Source organism: Ranitomeya variabilis, chromosome 5 (genome assembly GCF_051348905.1).
Source record: "Ranitomeya variabilis isolate aRanVar5 chromosome 5, aRanVar5.hap1, whole genome shotgun sequence".
NCBI lineage: Eukaryota > Metazoa > Chordata > Amphibia > Anura > Dendrobatidae > Ranitomeya > Ranitomeya variabilis.
In genome coordinates, this window is record NC_135236.1 from 680,378,259 (window position 1) to 680,400,056 (window position 21,798).

Consider the following 21,798-nt stretch of genomic DNA (forward strand, 5'->3'; position numbering starts at 1 on the left):
CGTCATGGACGTCACTGTCTATTTCTACTACATGTGATGACAGTGTGGTATTGCTGAGTCCCTGTGATGGGTTCTGCTTCCTGTAACCGATGTTATAACAAACTCTCCTCCTCCCCGTAGTCCTGGTTTGTACAATCCATGAACTGGATGGTAAGAATATTTTTCTCCCTCCATTTGAGGAGTTTCCTGGGTGATAAGATTTGGTGTGAATATGGCCTCTGGAGCTGCCGGCTTGTCATCTGCTCTGCAGTCACCGTCTACCCCTGGTCATCCTCAGCCCTAACAAAGCTTCTCCTCTGTCCTCTCCTGCTTCTAAGCTCTAACATAATAAAATAATACAGTAATATCTAGCAATCATGGATTATTTGGCAAATATGGACCCCACACTTCTACACCACAGACTGAACAGACCTGAAATCAAGATTTTTGAACTGACACTGTAATAGTTTTATTTTTTAAAATATGATCCCATCACGATCCCAGCTTGTTTTTTGGTACAGATGTGAATAGGAGCATAACAGGCACATTTGCAGTTTTTGAAATTTTTAAATTAAACGTTTTTTTTCGGAAATGCGTTTTAAAGTTTTGCGCTTGCGTTCGCATAGGTAAAATATTATTAAAGATACTCTTGTGACATATCTGGTGAAAGCCTGTACAGTTCTGAGTAGAATGGTGTTTATTTTGTTTCTCTATCTCTTTTCTAGCCTGAGTTATGGGGAGAAATGTAAAGGCAGGCAACACCGAAATTCGCACTTTTTCCGAACTTTGAAAATCAATAAAAAATAAAAAAAAAATATCTAGAATTTTTTTTCTTCACATTTTGCATTCTCTGACACACTATTACCAAATAACAAAATCTCAAAAGAATTAAAAATATAGTGGTAAAAATCATTGGTTCACTTGACATGGAATGACCCGTAAGTGGACAGGGGAATAAGGACTCTCAGGCTGTATAAGTGGGCAGAGGAAGCAGGACTCACAGGCTGTATAAGTGGACAGAGGAATAAGGACTCTCAGGCTGTATAAGTGGGCAGGGGAATAAGGACTCACAGGCTGTATAAGTGGACAGAGGAATAAGGACTCTCAGGCTGTATAAGTGGGCAGGGGAATAAGGACTCACAGGCTGTATAAGTGGGCAGGGGAAGCAGGACTCACAGGCTGTATAAGTGGGCAGGGGAAGCAGGACTCACAGGCTGTATAAGTGGGCAGAGGAAGCAGGACTCTCAGGCTGTATAAGTGGGCAGGGGAAGCAAAGCAGGACTCACAGACTGTATAAGTGGACAGGGGAATAAGGACTCTCAGGCTGTATAAGTGGACAGGGGAATAAGGACTCTCAGGCTGTATAAGTGGGCAGGGGAAGCAGGACTCACAGGCTGTATAAGTGGACAGGGGAATAAGGACTCTCAGGCTGTATAAGTGGGCAGAGGAAGCAGGACTCACAGGCTGTATAAGTGGGCAGGGGAAGCAGGACTCACAGGCTGTATAAGTGGACAGGGGAATAAGGACTCTCAGGCTGTATAAATGGGCAGGGGAAGCAGGACTCACAGGCTGTATAAGTGGACAGGGGAATAAGGACTCTCAGGCTGTATAAGTGGGCAGGGGAAGCAGGACTCTCAGGCTGTATTATATACACGTGCACCAGTATATATATATATATATATATATATATATATATATATATATATGTACACACACACAGGTGCACTTACTGTTCCTACTCCCCCTATGTTACGTCCCTCACCCGGCATGGAGGGGTTCAGCAGAGGTCAGGACCGCTGATGGAGTGAAGAATGGGACAACTTATCCCCGCTGTCAATTACATGAATATTACAGAATCCAATCTCCAATTCTCAGTAGTCTGTAATACCCGTTATAATCTACAGGTGAGGATACAGCCTCCCTTATAATACACAGGCTTTGATAATGGCGGCGTATAACAGCGATGCAGCCCCCGTCCTCACATCGGCGCGGCTTGTGTATTATAACAGGGGTGAAGCTGGCGGTTGCCGACACTTTATCTCAGGTCACATGATCCACAGATTGGAACGATCCTGGCGGCCATGTTGGTTGTCACCCCCCCCTTTTTTTTTTTTTATTTGTTGCTACCTGGAAACTGTCAACAAGCTGGCCGACTGCTGGTGACTGATCTCTTTACGCTCATTATCTAGCTCTTAAGCCAAGTAATAGCTAGTAATTAGTGTATCATCATTGGGACCCCCACCGATCACAAGAATGAGGGTCCTAAAGGCCCCTGTGTGAATAGAGCAGTAATGAGCATGTGCGACCTCTCCTCCATTGTCTGCCGCACGTCTTCAGTACAACCCCAATCACACAGGACCCCCATATTCAGGATTTATTAGGACCTCCGTACTCAGAATGTTTAGGGTCTCAGAAGCCGGACCCCCCAGTGTTTTTATGGGCCAATAATTCATAAGAACAACAGAACACTAGTTTTCAGATCCGTCAACAGCAGCATGTTGGCAATTTCCGTAAACCATAATCAATTTTACCAGATCCGTCAACAGCAGCCTTTTGGCAGTTTCCACGTCAATAAAAAAAAAAAAAATTCTAAAATACAGAAACCTCCAATGATAAAGGCAGACGTCTTCCACGGGTTCCTCAATCTCATGACTAATTAACGGCACAAAATACATAAAAAAGGAAATAAACCGGGGAACATGGCAGGATGTCGAGTCGCACCTGAAAGCCGATTTACGCTCCTTTGAGAAGCGTGACGGCCCCTAATTGCCGCCATGTAAAAAAGGGAGAATGACAGATAACAGGGAAGGAAGAAGGAATCTCCGCGATCACATACCGCAAAGACCGCGCAGAACGGAAAACTGCACAGACCGCACCCGGGGACCAATCAGGGGGCGGAGGAGTCCGCGGTCAGGCCGCACTCCCCCCTCCAAAAATATATATATATATATATATATATTTTTAATATAACTTTGAAGCAAGGCCTAAGACGATCGGAGTATGTCTCAAGCTACAGCTGGAAACGCGTCAGTCAATAATAAACAGATTTTTTTTTTATTAGTGATGTTGGGGGTGCAGAGGGTCTTTTTTCATTCACTTTATCAGGGGGCTATTTAACGGGTGTGTTTGCGCCCCCCAATCCAGTTTTGATAAGATATCTCGTCACTAAGGGCCTCGGGTGATTTAATTCTAGGTCCATGTTTGGAAAAGGGGAAACAAAAAAAATCAATATTAATTAGGGTCAGGGGGACAGACCCCCTCGGAGGGCGAATTGCATGAAATCTGCCAGGTAGCAGCCATGATGATGGTTTCAGAGCGGGCAGCGGGGATGATGCCGCCTATGAGTGAGACGTATGGCATAATGAAGGGGGGGGGTATGAAAATGGCAGTGCTGGGGTCTGAATGGGTAAAGGCCTTTGAATGGGCCTCGTAAGTGATATTCAGGTACCCTCTGGGGTCCGCTCTTCCCATCCGCGCGGCTGGATGGCGGGATCTGCGATGTCGTTGTCCCTAGGATTATGATCTGTAAGAAGGGAATTTGAGGGAGGTGACACAAAATAAAAACAGAACTGAAATATACCCCACTATGGAAATAGCAGAGCGGCCAGAGAGACAAAAAATAATACATTGTGGAGAAAAATGGCTGCAATTTTTCACCCAATATTGAAGAAAATGAGGGGTGCAGTACAAGTTACTGCCTACAGATGGCGCAGGCTTTACCATGAGAGTTTGACGTCTTCATGCTGCCACCTGGAGGTAGTCAGGAGGAACTACAATCACCTAAAATCCACACTCTTAATAAATAAATGAGGAGCATAGGAGAAATAATATGAGGGTTTATGACACAGCGCTAATCTGTATCCGCCTGCCAGCGGCAGCCGCTGTCCACCACTCATCTACCACACCGTACCTGGGCTGTCCTCTTTAGGCACGTGATACACAAAGCTGCCTGGGGGGTGTTCTGCGGCTCTTCTGTACCACAGCGGGAAATGGTCCATAGTGAAAATACTCTCCTTCTCGTCATAACGCAAGAACTTCCTAAAGGACAAATGGAAACCTCATGTGTGAGGGAGACAGCAATCAGCAGAGGCGCAAAGTGCTGCGTTATTTTAATTAAAATAAATAAATATATTATATACACACACATAAAAATATATATTTAATTCAGTCTCTAAAAATCTACAATTTTGATTTATCAACAGGGGGAAATTTGGGAAATTTTGTCCCCAGCAGTTTCCACTAATCAACACTAGATGGCGATGTTGTCAATGAAATGACAGAGATCCACCAGGTGGCGCTCTCCACCCCTTCATGAAGTTGGGCCCTTGTAGTGTAACTCACTTGTTTGACATCTGCTCGGGGCCCACAAATAGGTTTTTCCGGATCAGTCCAGCGCGGGTTCCCAGGAAGGCGATCTCTATCCCGTCATACTCTCTAAAAGAGAAGAGAACACATGTGGCGGACAGAAGATCAGCCCCAGCCCAGCGCGGCAGCAACACGCAGAGGAAGGCGCCGAGGTTTAATCAAGGGTGTAAGGAACGAATGGAGTCACAGAGTCTCTGACACATTCTTCTACTGACCTGGACATATTGAGGGCAAGCTGAGTCCAGTAAGCTTCCATAGGAGCAGTCACCACCGCATCAAACAGGACTTCCTTCACCAGCTCCTCATCGCCTGAAAATGAAGAAACTTTACAATATTTATACTGAACAGATCCTCCAGAGCTGCACTCACTATTCTGCCAGTGCAGTCACTGTGTACATACATTACATTACTGATCCTGAGTTACATCCTGTATTATACTCCAGAGCTGCACTCACTATTCTGCTGGTGCAGTCACTGTACATACATTACATTACTGATCCTGAGTTATATCCTGTATTACACCCCAGAGCTGCACTCACTATTCTGCTGGTGCAGTCACTGTGTACATACATTACATTACTGACCCTGAGTTACATCCTGTGTTATACTCCAGAGCTGCGCTCACTATTCTGCTGGTGCAGTCACTGTGTACATACATTACATTACTGATCCCGAGTTACATCCTGTATTATACTCCAGAGCTGCACTCACTATTCTGCTGGTGCAGTCACTGAGTACATACATTACATTACTGATCCTGAGTTACATCCTGTATTATACCCCAGAGCTGCACTCACTATTCTGCTGGTGCAGTCACTGTGTACATACATTACATTACTGATCCTGAGTTACATCCTGTATTATACCCCAGAGCTGCACTCACTATTCTGCTGGTGCAGTCACTGTGTACATACATTACTGATCCTGAGTTACATCCTGTATTATACCCCTGAGCTGCACTCACTATTCTGCTGGTGCAGTCACTGTGTACATACATTACATTACTGATCCTGAGTTACATCCTGTATTATACTCCAGAGCTGCACTCACTATTCTGCTGGTGCAGTCACTGTGTACATACATTACTGATCCTGAGTTACATCCTGTATTATACCCCTGAGCTGCACTCACTATTCTGCTGGTGCAGTCACTGTGTACACACATTACATTACTGATCCTGAGTTACATCCTGTATTATACCCCAGAGCTGCACTCACTATTCTGCTGGTGCAGTCACTGTGTACATACATTACATTACTGATCCTGAGTTACATCCTGTATTATACCCCAGAGCTGCACTCACTATTCTGCTGGTGCAGTCACTGTGTACATACATTACATTACTGATCCTGAGTTACATCCTGTATTATACCCCAGAGCTGCACTCACTATTCTGCTGGTGCAGTCACTGTGTACATACATTACATTACTGATCCTGAGTTACATCCTGTATTATACCCCAGAGCTGCACTCACTATTCTGCTGGTGCAGTCACTGTGTACATACATTACTGATCCTGAGTTACATCCTGTATTATACCCCTGAGCTGCACTCACTATTCTGCTGGTGCAGTCACTGTGTACATACATTACATTACTGATCCTGAGTTACATCCTGTATTATACTCCAGAGCTGCACTCACTATTCTGCTGGTGCAGTCACTGTGTACATACATTACTGATCCTGAGTTACATCCTGTATTATACCCCTGAGCTGCACTCACTATTCTGCTGGTGCAGTCACTGTGTACACACATTACATTACTGATCCTGAGTTACATCCTGTATTATACCCCAGAGCTGCACTCACTATTCTGCTGGTGCAGTCACTGTGTACATACATTACATTACTGATCCTGAGTTACATCCTGTATTATACCCCAGAGCTGCACTCACTATTCTGCTGGTGCAGTCACTGTGTACATACATTACATTACTGATCCTGAGTTACCTCCTGTATTATACCCCAGAGCTGCACTCACTATTCTGCTGATGCAGTCACTGTGTACATACATTACATTACTGATCCTTAGTTACATCCTGTATTATACCCCAGAGCTGCACTCACTATTCTGCTGGTGCAGTCACTGTGTACACACATTACATTACTGATCCTGAGTTACATCCTGTATTATACCCCAGAGCTGCACTCACTATTCTGCTGGTGCAGTCACTGTGTACATACATTACATTACTGATCCTGAGTTACATCTTGTATTATACCCCAGAGCTGCACTCACTATTCTGCTGGTGCAGTCACTGTGTACATACATTACATTACTGATCCTGAGTTACATCCTGTATTATACTCCAGAGCTGCACTCACTATTCTGCTGGTGCAGTCACTGTGTACATGCATTACATTACTGATCCTGAGTTACATCCTGTATTATACTCCAGAGCTGCACTCACTATTCTGCTGGTGCAGTCACTGTGTACATACATTACATTACTGATCCTGAGTTACATCCTGTATTATACTCCAGAGCTGCACTCACACTCCAGGTCGGGCTCCTCTCCTATCAGGAAGCGGGTGACGGCCTCCAGCTGGTTGAGCTTGCGGTGGTCGGGGTCTATGTCGGTGATGCAGTATATCCTGGGGGTGAGAGCACAGTCGCGTGTTACCGGTGCGGTGGGTGCGGTGCCCCTACATGCAGCGCCGGCTCCAATCTCTCACCATTCATTGGCCACAGTGAGGTCCGGATGCAGCAGGTCGTGGAGCCCTGGAAAATACCAATATGAGCATAAAACAGCCCGATTTTTTACTGCCCCGTAAGGACGGTCCAGCTACATCTACCACAGCACAACAGTATATTCAGTCCCGGAGTATCAGAATGGCGCCCCCTGCTGGAGCGGGTGACATTAGGGCAGTGACACAGTCAGGCCACTTCAGCCTCACCTTGATACCCCCTTAATATCCACTGTAATTTTCTATATTTTCTTTTCTATTCAAGTGATTTTTGTGTCTTTTTTTATGACAAAATAGGAAAATAAAGTAAATCCACAGAAATAAAAGTGCTATATTTTTTTCCACCATTCCGTGCCGGTTCTTTTGACATATGACATGGCCTAGTTAGGGTCAATGCGTCGGCGGCCTGGTCAGACCTAGCGGTATGGGGTCATGTGATCGTTCAGTTGAAAATCACATGATCGCAGGGACCAATCAATGACTGTGAAGGCAGAAATGGGAAAAGAACGTTTCTGCCATCTTTTCTTCATAAAAACATGTTGTCGGTTAACAAGGAATTGTCTATAAGGAGAAGCTGACCCTGTAAATACCGAATAATAGGATGATTGATGGGTCCTCACCTTCTTCCATAGAAGTATTTCCTATCAGAATGTACTCTCCATGTCCGCGGGTCAGTACCACGCCCAGGCTAAAAGGGATTTAAAAAAATCCTGTAAAATACATCTTGACCCGTTCATGACCCGTAAAAGTTGACAAAGGCATTATTTTTATATATTTTAATTGTTTTTACTGTTTTAGGAGCTAATTTGAGCTCCCCTCCCCCATCTCTTCACCTGAACGGGGTTTCACTGATGTCCGTGTAGAAATAGTCACTGGTCAGGAACAGGACTCGCTTCTGTAAAAGAACAAGGTCGGCCTGGTGAGAAAGCTTCTGTATGACTGTGCTCACATTACCGGGATCAGGCTGAGCGCTGATCAGGCAGATCGCATGAAGAAGGTGGCAGACTCTAGGACCCACAAGCAGATATGGAAAGTGGAGACGGACCACTACTCCATGCATAACTCATTTCTTAACTATTTATTCCCTGATTGGAGGTGTCTGCGCACTTACCCCTTTGTCAACGGTGACTTTTACGTCCATGCTTAGTGTTCCCGTCTCTCCGTTGATCATCGCAGTCCGGAGCTGTGTCCAAAAAGAAAATGTGAGGCCAAAACGTAGCTAAGCGCGCACTTTCCCAGTGCAGCAGTGCTGAGCGCGCATTTTCGCAGCGCAGTAGACCTCAGTGTGCATTTCTCCAGCGCAGTAGAGCTGAGCGTGCACTTTCCCCATACAGCAGAGTTGATCGTGTACTTTTCCATTACAGCAGAGCTGAGCATGCACTTTCCCGGTACAGCAGAGTGTGTACTTTCCCCGTACAGCAGAGTTGATTGTGTACTTTTCCAGTACAGCAGAGCTGAGCGTGCACTTTTCCAGTACAGCAGAGCTGAGCGTGCACTTTTCCAGTACAGCAGAGCTGAGCGTGCACTTTTCCAGTACAGCAGAGCTAAGCGTGCACTTTTCCAGTACAGCAGAGCTGAGCGTGCACTTTTCCAGTACAGCAGAGCTGAGAGTGCACTTTCCCAGTACAGCAGAGCTGAGCGTGTACTTTCCCCGTACAGCAGAGTTGATTGTGTACTTTTCCAGTACAGCGGAGCTGAGCGTGCACTTTTCCAGTACAGCAGAGCTGAGAGTGCACTTTTCCAGTACAGCAGAGCTGAGCATGCACTTTTCCAGTACAGCAGAGCTGAGCGTACACTTTTCCAGTACAGCAGAGCTGAGCGTGCACTTTTCCAGTACAGCAAATCTGAGTGTGTACTTTCCCCGTACAGCAGTGTTGATTGTGTACGTTTCCAGTACAGCAGAGGTGAGCATGCAGTTTCCCAGTACAGCATAGTTGGTCTTGCATTTTCCCAGTACAGCAGAGCTGAGTGTGCACTTTCCCGGTACAGCAGAGCTGAGTGTGCACTTTCCCAGTACAGCAGAGCTGAGTGTGCATTTTCCCAATACAGCATAGTTGATCTTGCACTTTCCCATTACAGCAGAGCTGAGCGTGCACTTTCCCAGTACAGCAGAGCTGAGCATGCACTTTCCCAGCACAGCATAGTTGATCTTGCACTTTCCCAGTACAGCAGAGCTGAGCGTGCACTTTCCCAGACCAGCAGAGCTGAGTATGCACTTTTCCAGTACAGCAGAGCTGAGTGTGCACTTTCCAAGTACAGCAGAGCTGAGCGTGTACTTTCCCCGTACAACAGAGCTGAGCGTGCACTTTCCCAGTACAAGTAATATCTAGAAGACACCGCACACTCTTAATAGATATTTATGCAAATTGTGCAAAATTTAAATTTTGCACAATTTGCATAAATATCTATTAAGAGTGTGCGGTGTCTTCTAGATATTACTTGTACGGGGACTCTTCAGTCCATGACACCTGCACCTCAATTTCCAAATTGACTGAGTGCACACCATTGTACCTTATTGATTCACTTTCCCAGTACAGCAGAGCATGCACTTTCCCAGTACAGCAGAGCTAAGCGTGTGGTTTCACCAGAAAAGATGTTGTTTTATATCCATACATTTAATTAATTGAACACAAAAGCCTATAAACTAAGGACTCTGTGGATTTTGGACTCACGATCTCGTCTCGATCCTCCCACTCCACTTCTGAGAGATCGACGCTGTTGTAATTCGGCTTTGGTTTCAGTTTCTTTCCTTCTTTGTACTATAAAAAAATAACAAAAAACCTGTGACTGCTGCTCTGGATGTGACTAGAGTACAAGGCGTGCTGTTACCCCGGGACTCACCAGGGGGCGCAGGTCGGGGTGTGAGAGTATGTAGCCGTTATTGGTGTTCAGGAAGGCGTAGCCATGCACCCCGAGCTGCGGAGACAAGACGGGGAACGTCACGGACATTTCTACTGTGTCCTGCACTTGTGAGGGGTAATTACACAGTGTCACCATCGGGGGGCGCTGCAGGCACGTGTAATGCTGCCAGTTATGGATAGATATGGCAGTTTCGCACCTTGTATCTCGGGGCCAGCTTCAACAGCTCCCGCAGGGGAACATCAGATCCTACCACTCCCAACAGAATCCCCTCCGCTCTCTGCAGAAAAGAGACGACCAGGAGATAATTACTACATCCACCAATATCCACAGCGGCCACAGGGACAGGGCCCTAGTCACAACCAGAGCAGCCTCAAATATCCAGAGGCCTCTGTGTAAGCCCCGCGTGCACGCCTCACTGGGGCATGTGGAGCATCTAGATCATTCAGGGGTGATAGCCTGAGGCTGGGGGTCATCCTGGGTGAGCAAGTGGGCGGCTCTACTCCCGACCCGCTCTACCCCGAGGGTGACCCGGTCTACTCCCGACCCGGTCTACCCTGAGGGTGACCCGTTCTACCCCCGACCTGCTGTAACCCGAGGGTGACCCGCTCTACTCCCGACCCGCTGTACCCCGAGGGTGACCTGCTCTACTCCCGACCCGCTGTACCCCGAGGGTGACCTGCTCTACTCCTGACCCGCTGTACCCCGAGGGTGACCAGCTCTACTCCCGACCCGCTGTAACCCAATGGCGAGCCGCTCTACCCAAAGGCGACCCACTCTACTCCGAGCAGCTCATCACTTCTTGACATGAAAGTCTCACACCCTCTTTATCCAACCATCTCATCTCCACTTTCCCCAGCCATCTTATCGCCTCTTCCCTCGACCGTCTCATCTCCTCTTTCCTCGGCCATCTCATACAGTCTTTTCCCGGCTGTCTCATTCTCTTTTTTTCCGCAGTCTTCTCATACTCTCTTTTACTGGCAGTCACTTCCCCACTTTCTCCAGCCATCTCATCGCCCTATGCCTTGATCGCCTTGTCCCCTCTTTCCACAGCCATCTTGTCCCCTCTTTCCCCGGCCGTTTCATCCCCTCTTTCCCCAGCCGTCTCGTCCCCTCTTTCCCCGGCCGTCTCGTCCCCTCTTTCCCGGGGCCATCTCGTCCCCTCTGTCCCCGGCCGTCTCGTCCCCTCTTTCCCCGGCCGTCTCATCCCCTCTTTTCCCGGCCGTCTTATCCCCTCATTCCTTGGTTATCTCATCCCCTCACTCTCGCACTCTCTTACCGTCTCATTCTTCTTGCTGAACACCGGCATGGCCACTGTGGTCATTAGCAGGAGACTCTGGGCCTGGGACGCAAAGAGCTGCGGATAGAAAGAAAAGTGGTAATTTCGGTAGATGTTTGCACTCTGCGGGTCGTGGCGAGTGCCATACACTGCCTTGCCCTCAGGCCACCGGGTCGGGTCGTTGCATAGTTCCCCTTCGTGCTACCTGACTAATGAGCATCTCGGACAGTCAATATTCGCAGTAAACAATGAACTTGAAAAAAAAAAAGTTGGTAAAACTCTTGAAACTCTCTAATATAATCTAGGCTTCGCTTCTTCACCATCTCCAGGACCTCTGCTTGCTGTCAGTGAACGGAAACCTTCTCATTAACACCATAAAGCTGCCTGCTTCCTTCTATGTGAGGGCTCTGATACAATGTATCCAGCTGGATATCAGCTTGTGCACAATGCCAGGAGGCAGCTGGAGGGAGGTAAAGCCGTCGTGACTATAGGGGGCGCCGCAGGAAAGAACGTTCAGCCGCAGATTTTCTCCTTTTGATTGATATTAGTAATGATTTGTTTCGTGTCTGGTTATTGGGAGCAAAGTACCAAAGTCAACGCTGCCAATAAAAGCATCTGCCGCCTGGTTGCTGGGCAGAGACGCGGAGCTGCTTGCAGATTTCCCAGCAACTATCAGATCTTCTGGTGCGCGGCTGCCACATAATCAAACACGTCCATCGATTAAGGCCTAACGGCGTTCGTCACTGCCCTCACTGGCATGACACCTGCCGGATACAGCGGGCAGCACCATCTGCCACCATCAGATACAGAGGAGGAAGCAGAGAGAAGATCACTGACCAAACCGAGGATCCTAATTAGCAAATCTCCCTCCTCTATATCAGGATGGAGCTCAGCACCTTAACCGTTCAGGAGCCTGGAAAAGCGGAGTGACAACCCGATTGGGGGGCATCATGGTGGCTCAGGGTCTTCTTACGACACCATGATAAATATGATTGATGAGAGTAAATAGGTGACAAGTTCACAAGACACAGACCACACGAGCACCACGGGGACACAGGGCACCCACAACACCGAAAACAGCACCCGTTACCTCTTCTGACTGCGGCAGCTGTCACACAGGACGGATGATGGGAGTTATGAAAGGAGTGTAACCAGATGGAGGGGAAAAAACGGAATGAGAAGGCAGTGAGAAATGAGATATGGAAACAGAAGTCAGATGAATTCTTCTAATCCGGCATCTGCCAATCTGGAACCCCTATATATACGTCAGATTAAAGGAATTTACAGTATGGTCTATAGTGTATATTTGTCAAAAGCAACAACAGATTTGGGAGGGTCCATTTATCTCGTGCCCCAATTATATGCATGAAATGGCACAAATGGGGGAAATGATGAGATACTGGAATATAAGGGGAGAGTCGCTTCTGACCCCCGTAATACAGGACAGGTCTGTTTTAATTCGATATTTCGCAGATACAAGATGTTTCTCCTTGTAGGAGAATGTCAATGATGGAGTGATCAACCTACCGCACTGTCCATGTACGCCTCCGTCCAGATGATATCGTGGTCGTGGTTGATGACCATCGGCCGGCTCAGCACATGCAGGTATTCCATCACATTCTCCTGGACGTCGGCGAGCGTGCTGATCTGTGTGTAGTATCCTACAACAAAAGCATCACCGTGCGTGGACAGATACAAATTAAGCTTTCTGAATCCACACACTCCATCACTGCCCCATACATAATATGCTATAGATTTGTCCTGAATCATATATAGATCACATACATAAACAATATCCATGTCTGATACCTTTATTGCTACATGCAATCCATTTCACATTCTGTGCAAATGTCACCTCTCGTCCTATAAGATATGTAAACAATCGAACCTAGGAAAAAAATGAATGTATGATGTTAAAAGTGACAACTGGGGTCAAATGAGGTCTAATCATGGCATCATACAGCAGGAATAAACTGAAATCTGAAAAGAAGGGTACCGCAATGGGCATCTAAATTGCCCCTTCTGAACTATGTATTTGTAAATTATTTACTTTGATATGAATGTCATTTATTTCTATATGAAGCTTAGTCTATGATGTTATAGATTTATGAGAATTCGCTCAGGAAATATTCACAGTCTCTATGATATATATGCGTTTATCAAGACAAATAGGAAATGTATTACAAAAGTGGATAATAAAATATAAATTTTACCTTTTTATCAGGCCAATTGTATTTTTCAAACACTTGTTCATAATCTTCTACTGCGCCATCAGTAATTAGCATGATCGCCTGGTTACAAAGACCACCTCGACCAGCCTCTCGGAACTAGAGGAAAACAGGGACTTTTGTGCTGCTTGGTACAGAAAGTGCTTTCCGCTTGGACCCCAAATGATTTAGAGAAAGAAGAGAATGAGGACCCTTTGGCATTGAAACTGAACACTGGCACTTTCGATCACTTGCTCTGCAGAGAACTACACTTAGAGGGAATCGCCTCGGCAAAAATGTCATGGGTCCTATCCCAGCTCTGTGGTCTGAAACCCACCTCACTGCCAATTACAACCTCATATAGGATAGGTGACCATGCATGCACCGTCTCCTCTTCACTGAGGTCTACCAGCACAAGTAGATAGGTCGAGCCAGAGACTACTAGGGTTTGATTAATTAAGACTAGCATTTTTAATGGCAATTTTGAAAAGTGTGCAGGAGTAAAAAGTGCCAAATTCATTATGTGTGCCTATCGTGATGAAATTTATGAGAAATTTGTCAACCGCACCCCATCTGGTAAAGTTGCACCACCTTTCCTAAAGTTCTCTCCAAGCACTTTTATGGAAGTTGAGGATATATCCGAGCGGGAGTCGGCAATGCTAAAAGTTCAACCGGCATCTATCAGATATTTATGGCATTTGAAGTAAATAGAATGGAATATCCCTTTAAACTAAGGAAACCCTTAAATACCCAGATAGGTGAAGGTACTGTACCTCCTTCAGGATTTTAAATGCTTCGATAAGAGCTTTGTTGACGGTGCCCACACCTTTTGCCTGTAATTCATCAACCAACTGTTTGAAATGCTGCAAATAAAGGGAGAGAACGGAATGAAAGCAGCGATATACTGGGATATACTGGGACCTAGAAGAATCATGAGCACAGAGAAGGCATTTCTGGATTTATGTACAGCTCCTATGCAGACCTACGTGTTTCCCTGGTAACAATCTCCAAGCCCTGTGCAGTCTGGGTTACCCCCTTCATCTCTCCCCCACTTACTTAAACTGGGGAGAAGGACAGAAAGAGAAAGAGAAAATACAGGATCAGACTACATAGAGTTTGTTGTAGTCTGTTACCATGGAGACGCATAAGCCTGCATAGAAGCTGTGCACACAGAACGATTATTATTTAGAAAAATCAGCAAAATTTGCTCCATTTTAGGTGCCATGAAAGATGAAAACCTAAAATTACAGAAGAATGAAAGAAGCATGGATTTACCTCCCGATTATCTCTGTCCGCCTGCACCAAAATCCCTTTAAAGCAAGGCTCGATGTAATGGACGTAGTCGTTGTACTGGAGAAAAGGGGAAAAAAATGAGCAAGAGATGGAACTGTCACCAATCACATCAATGGCATATCCCTACAATATATACCATTTTAAGGGGTATATTAAGGACCTTATAAACACTTGCCCTTTATATTAACACTCATACAGACTTACTGCAATGATGTTAACAAAGTCGTTCTCGCCAAGGGTGTCCAGCAAAGTGTTAATCGTGTGCTTGGCGATGGTCATCCGCAGACCCTTCATGCTACCACTGATGTCCACCATGATCACAATGTCCTTTGGAGAAGTGGCCGCCTGAATGTACCTTTAATAAAGGGTGCACAGTTATTGAGTTAGCTGCAGGGGGACAACAACTCCCACCATTCACAGGAAGCATAGTCTGATAGGATAGTCTTTGGTGTCTATACAAGGGTCTACATAAGGGTACCGCAATGGGTACCTAAATTGCTCCTTATGAACTTTATTTTTGTAAATTCTTTACTTTGATCTGAATTTCATTTACTGTAATAAGAAGCTTAATCTATGAAGTTATAGATTTATGATGAGACAAGAAAAAATAGAAGCTCTGTCGTACTCACCACCCGCGATTTCTGCAGTCGAATGAGATCACCCCGTTTTCATCCGGGGTCCATTTGATGCCTTAAAAAACACAATCAGTGCGAAAAGATAAATTCTGTAACTTTCCAATAGAATTTGTGCTTCAGTTCTGCTTGCTGTCAGTGAATGGAAGGGACCTGGATTGGGGGAATTATCCAGGTAATTCATCCTTCTTACCTGGATAGAGGCGGAAAAAGCCGGAGGAGCTGCCGAAATACTGCCAGGTGAGCGTGGGGTCTCTCTGGAAGTTGACCACAAACACGGGGTTCAATGCCTCAGACATGTACACCCCGTTCAGGATATCTGGATCTAAAATCATGAAATAAGCTTTCACTGATAGGTCAGGATCTATTTGGCATCCTTGAAATTGTTTCAGATAATGAAATATTTCTCCCAGAAAATTATTGCAATTTCCTATGTTCTGTTATATACATGTTTATTTCCTTTGTATGTATTGGAACAATGCAAAAAAAAAGAGCAATTTGGGCATAATTTCACTCAAAACCCCACACATGGGCTGGACAAAATTGTTGCCACCCTCAGGTTAATATTTGGTTGCCCCCTTTGGAATAAATCCCTACAATCAGTCACATCCTATAACTATCCACAAGCTTCTTCATCCTCAGAGTAGGGATCTTGGACTCTTCTTTTGTAAACTGCTCCTGGTCTCATATTTACCTTCTCCCAACATCCATTGTAAGACCCATGACCTAGAAGGCAAACCCAGGTTTCGGACACTGGGAACTACAGTGCCACCCAAAATTCTTTGGTAATCTTCAGATTTCATGATGCCTTGCACACAGTCGAGGCACCCAGTGCCAGAGGCAGCAAAACCCTAAAACATCAGTGACCCTCCACCATGTCTGACTGTAGGTACTGTGTTCTTTTCTTTGTAGGCCTCATTCTGCTTTTGGTACATAGTAGAATGATGTGCTTTACCAAAAATCTCTTTGTCTCATCTGTCCACAAGACACTCCAAGAAGGATCTTGGCTTTCTTACATTCATTTTGGCAAGCTGCAGTCTAGCTTTTTATGTCTTTGCATCAGCAGTGGGGTCCTCCGGGGTCTTCTACCATAGTTTCAATTCATTCACATGGGGACGGATAGTGTGCGCTGACACTGATGCACTCTGAGCCTGCAGGATTTTTGTGGACCTTGATTGGCTCTTATCCACCATCCGGACTATCCTGCGTTACAACTTTTCACCAATTTTTCTCTGATGTCCATATTCAGGAAGATTAGCTACAGGGCCAGTGGTTGTAAACTTCTTGATTATGTTGCACACTGTGGGCAAAGGAACATCAAGATCTCTGGAGATGGACTTATAACCTTCAGATTGTTGATATTTTGCAATAATTTTGGTTCTGAAGTCCTCGGAAAGTTCTCTTCTCTTTCTGTTCTCCATGCTTAGTGTGGTACACACACACACAATGCAAAGATTGAGCCAACTTCTCCCCTTTTTATCTGGTTTCAGGTGTGATTTTCAGATTGTCGACAGCTGTTACTTGCCACAGGTGAGTCTGAACGAGCATCACATGCTTGAAACAAAGTTGTTTACCCACACTTTTGGTAAGGTGCCAACAATTACGTCTGGCCCATTTTTGGGGGTTTTGTGTGAAATTAGATCCAATTTGCCTTGTTCCAAGACACACAAAGGAAAGAAACACGCAAATAACAAAAACGTGTAATTGCAATAATTTTCTGGGAGAAACACTTCATTTTCTGGAACAATTTCAAGGGTGCCAACACTTTTGGGAAGGAGTGCTGTGTTGAATTGTGGGAGGTGTAGTGTTCACACTGCACTAGAATAAGAAATACATATATATTTCTCGCACTGAAATTTATGATATACCGTAAAAAGATACAAAAATGACTTTTTAGCCTTGCAAATAATAATTATGAAATAAAAGTTACCTTGCTATGCTCCACCTGCCCAGCAGAGGGCAGTATGGAGCGCAGGTGGTTGTGCGCAGCTCTGCTCCCCTACTGCGGGGGGCGCTCACCTTTGTTATACACGTTGGTGGGCAGCTGGACGTTACTGAGGGTCGTGTTCACCATCAGATTATTAAAGTGCTCGTTATGTTCCAGGATGAATTCGTTCCCCAGCTCCACGTAATTATCATTGTCGTCCTTCTCGTTAATCCGCACGGAATTATAGTACTCGAACTGCGAAGAGATGAAAGGGCTGATGATACGCCGGTAACCCAATATTCATTAATACCAGGGGGAAGAAGATGCAAGTTTGCCGGAGGCTCCATGCAGGAAGTAGCTAGCTTCTCCTCCTACTCGCCTTTAGCCTAGATTTAGGAAAACGCCCAATGTTCCTCCTGGCACAGAAGTGGTTGCCAACTATAGATTATTGCCAAGTCTTGTTAGCGGGGGTGGCGATGACAAGTACGGGGGGATTCCCAAGCGACTGGGGAATTAAGTGCTGCTGGGAGAGGGGCAGAGAGAGCTGCGGCGGTCACAGTCTGGACACAGACTGCAGACACTCCCTCAGGACTGATGACATGAGAAGGTCAGCAACAACCAAGGCCGAATTCTGATGTCCAAGCACGGACCGACCCGCGAACATGATCCCCTGGTGGGCTGTCAAGTTTGGGTCAGGAGACCCGTGTGCCCGCCAGTATCGCAATAAATGGGCAACGGGCACTGAGGGGTCTTGCTCTAGCAATGAAGTGCCCCATATACAAAATGTAGCAAAATACACAATTTCCGCTGCGGCTTTCTGGCCACAGTCTCAGTTTGCCATGCAGAAATAAATGCATCTGAAACATTACATGTGAATGTGCACATTAACTGCTCTCGGCAGCTCATCGCCTGGTTACACACTACGATGTGCTGCCGAGAACGATGATTTATAAGTAAGCATGATAATCATTTCCTCAATATACATCGGGTGATCGGCGGCCTGTTGATACTGCACGATTATCAGGAAATCTTAGGAACCTTCATACCCGATGATCAGACAGGGTCTAACACTTGGGTAAAGATGGGTGACCAGATGACAGAACACGTGGCTCAGTATGTGTTAATATGGCCGACAGGAAGTGACGTAACTAAGGATCACTCACCTCCAGGGATGAATTAAACTCGTGGCGTAAATCCGCTTCTTCTGCCGCCTCCACCAGTCTCTATAGAGAAAGAAAAGGCAAATAAAAGATTGGGCATAATGAAATACAACATGCCCGATCATTCACAACCCCAAATACATAATAGCCAACCCAAACAACAAGGGTAAGTTTTCGCCAAGTAGGTACAATTGTGAATGAAGACATTGAGCAGGAAGGGCATGCTGGGAGATGTCAGCTCATAATTGTGAATGAAGACATTGAGCAGGAAGGGCATGCTGGGAGATGTCAGCTCAGAATTGTGAATGCAGACATTGAGCAGGAAGGGCATGCTGGGAGATGTCAGCTCAGAATTGTGAATGCAGACATTGAGCAGGAAGGGCATGCTGGGAGATGTCATCTCAGAATTGTGAATGAAGACAATGAGCAGGAAGGGCATGCTGGGAGATGTCAGCTCAGAATTGTGAATGAAGACATTGACCAGGAAGGGCATGCTGGGAGATGTCAGCTCAGAATTGTGAATGCAGACATTGAGCAGGAAGGGCATGCTGGGAGATGTCAGCTCAGAATTGTGAATGCAGACATTGAGCAGGAAGGGCATGCTGGGAGATGTCAGCTCAGAATTGTGAATGAAGACATTGAGCAGGAAGGGCATGCTGGGAGATGTCAGCTCAGAATTGTGAATGCAGACATTGAGCAGGAAGGGCATGCTGGGAGATGTCAGCTCAGAAATGTGAATGCAGACATTGAGCAGGAAGGGCATGCTGGGAGATGTCAGCTCAGAATTGTGAATGAAGACAATGAGCAGGAAGGGCATGCTGGGAGATGTCAGCTCAGAAATGTGAATGCAGACATTGAGCAGGAAGGGCATGCTGGGAGATGTCAGCTCAGAATTGTGAATACAGACATTGAGCAGGAAGGGCATGCTGGGAGATGTCAGCTCAGAATTGTGAATGAAGACATTGAGCAGGAAGGGCATGCTGGGAGATGTCAGCTCAGAATTGTGAATGCAGCTATGAAATGTTTGATAATCTGACACCTGCTAAATAGCCAGCATGTCCCTAGAGAAGAGAGAAAAATGTCTGCAACATGGAGGCAAACAAAGAGGAACAAGCGAATATTAGATGTAACGCTGCTACCTCCACCGCCACCACCTTCCTCCGCAGCATGCTCTCCATCTCTTCTGAGAACTTCCTGACCAGCTCCAGTCCATCCACCTCCTCGATGCTCAGCGTGGGCTCCACGTCCTTGTACTTCTGTCAGGAGCATAAAAAATAATTACACTAATGTGTGATTGCGTAAGTGTGAGCACCCCCTTATAATTGGGACTGTGGTTGTGCTAAGTATTAGCCAATCACAATTCCTCCCATGTTACATAGTAGTCAGTGCTCGGCCGCCATCATTTACAGCGATTCTGATTAACCCCAGAGAAAGCGTTGCAGTTCTAGGGAGGATTTTCCTGATATTTTCTGGTCCATAAACAGCTGACAACACAGCAAAGGATCTCACTGAGGAAAGTAGTCAGCCATGAGAAGGGACAAAAACATTTCCCAGGCATTAGATGTATCAGAAAACACTGTGAAGACATCATCAAGAAGTGGACGTCCCCAAAATATTGATTAAAAGACTGGAGGAAAATTATTCCGGGCAATGCCAAGAGGTCCAACAGCAACATTAAAGGAGCTGCAGGAACTTCTGGTCAGTCCTGGTAGTGTCCTTCATGTGACCACAATCTCCTGCATTCTTCATATGTTCGTCCTGTGGGGTCAGGTGGCAAGATGGAAGCCTTTTATTACACAGAAAAATATGCATGAAAACCTCCATCAAGTCTGACAAAAGCAGGAAACATGTTTTGCCTGATGAGAACAAGGTGGAAAGTTTTGGACATAATTTCAAATGGTGCAAAGCCAACACCGTGTATCACCAGATCATCATCCCCACAGTGAGGCATAGTGGAAGCAGCATTGTGCTAAGGAGCTGTTTTATTTACGGCAGCTGTAACTGCGGCTTTAGTCAAAGTGGAGGGAGTTATGAACACTACGAATATTAGTCAGTTCTGCATCAAACCCATCAGGCCTCTGCTAAAAAGCTGAAGATGAAGAGGAATATCATCTTCAGCACAATGACCCTAAGCGACCTTCAAACCACCAAGAGAACGGCTTACCCAGAAGGAGATGGAAGTTATGGAGCAGCCCAGCCTGAGCCCAGAGCAAAACCCAAGTAACAACCTGAAGATGGCGCTGTACACAGGAGATGCCCCCCAATCTGACAGATGTGGAGCTGCTGCAAGGAGAAGCAAAGATCGCCAATTCTACATGTGCCGCGCTGATAGACCCCAACCCAAAAAGACTGAATGCCGCCAGAAATTCACAGGGGACTGAACCAAAGTATAGGGGGCAGTATTGTAGTAGTTATATTCTTGTACATAGGGGGCAGTATTATAGTAGTTATATTCTTGTACATAGGAGCAGTATTATAGTAGTTATATTCTTGTACATAGGAGCAGTATTATAGTAGTTATATTCTTGTACATAGGAGCAGTATTATAGTAGTTATATTCTTGTACATAGGAGGCAGTATTGTAGTAGTTATATTCTTGTACATAGGAGCAGTATTATAGTAGTTATATTCTTGTACATAGGAGCAGTATTATAGTAGTTATATTCTTGTACATAGGAGCAGTATTATAGTAGTTATATTCTTGTACATAGGAGCAGTATTATAGTAGTTATATTCTTGTACATAGGGGGCAGTATTATAGTAGTTATATTCTTGTACATAGGAGCAGTATTATAGTAGTTATATTCTTGTACATAGGAGCAGTATTATAGTAGTTATATTCTTGTACATAGGAGCAGTATTATAGTAGTTATATTCTTGTACATAGGGAGCAGTATTATAGTAGTTATATTCTTGTACATAGGAGCAGTATTATAGTAGTTATATTCTTGTACATAGGGGCAGTATTATAGTAGTTATATTCCTGTACATAGGGGCAGTATTATAGTAGTTATATTCTTGTACATAGGGGGCAGTATTATAGTAGTTATATTCTTGTACATAGGAGCAGTATTATAGTAGTTATATTCTTGTACATAGGGGCAGTATTATAGTAGTTATATTCTTGTACAGAGGGGGCAGTATTATAGTAGTTATATTCTTGTACATAGGAGCAGTATTATAGTAGTTATATTCTTGTACATAGGAGCAGTATTATAGTAGTTATATTCTTGTACATAGGGGCAGTATTATAGTAGTTATATTCTTGTACATAGGGGGCAGTATTATAGTAGTTATATTCTTGAACATAGTGGGCAGTATTATAGTAGTTATATTCTTGTACATAGGGGGCAGTATTATAGCAGTTATATTCTTGTACATAGGGGCAGTATTATAGTAGTTATATTCT

At 45.2% G+C, this 21,798-nt stretch overlaps 1 protein-coding gene across 2 annotated transcripts in view; it reads right to left on the minus strand.

Annotated features, from left to right (window-relative positions):
- CACNA2D4 (calcium voltage-gated channel auxiliary subunit alpha2delta 4) overlaps positions 1 to 21,798 on the minus strand; it is a 134,178-nt gene that overhangs the window by 99,407 nt on the left and 12,973 nt on the right. The window contains exons 3-27 of one of the 2 annotated variants that reach the window (XM_077267057.1): positions 19,529 to 19,645; positions 18,393 to 18,452; positions 17,322 to 17,484; positions 15,496 to 15,627; positions 15,300 to 15,360; positions 14,875 to 15,025; positions 14,653 to 14,727; positions 14,151 to 14,240; positions 13,384 to 13,497; positions 12,980 to 13,058; positions 12,698 to 12,831; positions 12,261 to 12,278; positions 11,171 to 11,248; positions 10,091 to 10,171; positions 9,874 to 9,948; positions 9,705 to 9,791; positions 8,144 to 8,215; positions 7,866 to 7,927; positions 7,653 to 7,720; positions 7,021 to 7,066; positions 6,842 to 6,939; positions 4,560 to 4,653; positions 4,321 to 4,413; positions 3,890 to 4,017; positions 3,428 to 3,502 (exon numbers count right to left, since the gene is read on the minus strand). In XM_077267057.1, the coding sequence (XP_077123172.1) occupies positions 3,428 to 3,502; positions 3,890 to 4,017; positions 4,321 to 4,413; positions 4,560 to 4,653; positions 6,842 to 6,939; positions 7,021 to 7,066; positions 7,653 to 7,720; positions 7,866 to 7,927; positions 8,144 to 8,215; positions 9,705 to 9,791; positions 9,874 to 9,948; positions 10,091 to 10,171; positions 11,171 to 11,248; positions 12,261 to 12,278; positions 12,698 to 12,831; positions 12,980 to 13,058; positions 13,384 to 13,497; positions 14,151 to 14,240; positions 14,653 to 14,727; positions 14,875 to 15,025; positions 15,300 to 15,360; positions 15,496 to 15,627; positions 17,322 to 17,484; positions 18,393 to 18,452; positions 19,529 to 19,645 (2,251 nt within the window). The remainder of the gene's footprint in view (positions 1 to 3,427; positions 3,503 to 3,889; positions 4,018 to 4,320; positions 4,414 to 4,559; positions 4,654 to 6,841; positions 6,940 to 7,020; positions 7,067 to 7,652; positions 7,721 to 7,865; positions 7,928 to 8,143; positions 8,216 to 9,704; positions 9,792 to 9,873; positions 9,949 to 10,090; positions 10,172 to 11,170; positions 11,249 to 12,260; positions 12,279 to 12,697; positions 12,832 to 12,979; positions 13,059 to 13,383; positions 13,498 to 14,150; positions 14,241 to 14,652; positions 14,728 to 14,874; positions 15,026 to 15,299; positions 15,361 to 15,495; positions 15,628 to 17,321; positions 17,485 to 18,392; positions 18,453 to 19,528; positions 19,646 to 21,798) is intronic. The other variant, XM_077267058.1, reaches the window with a different exon arrangement.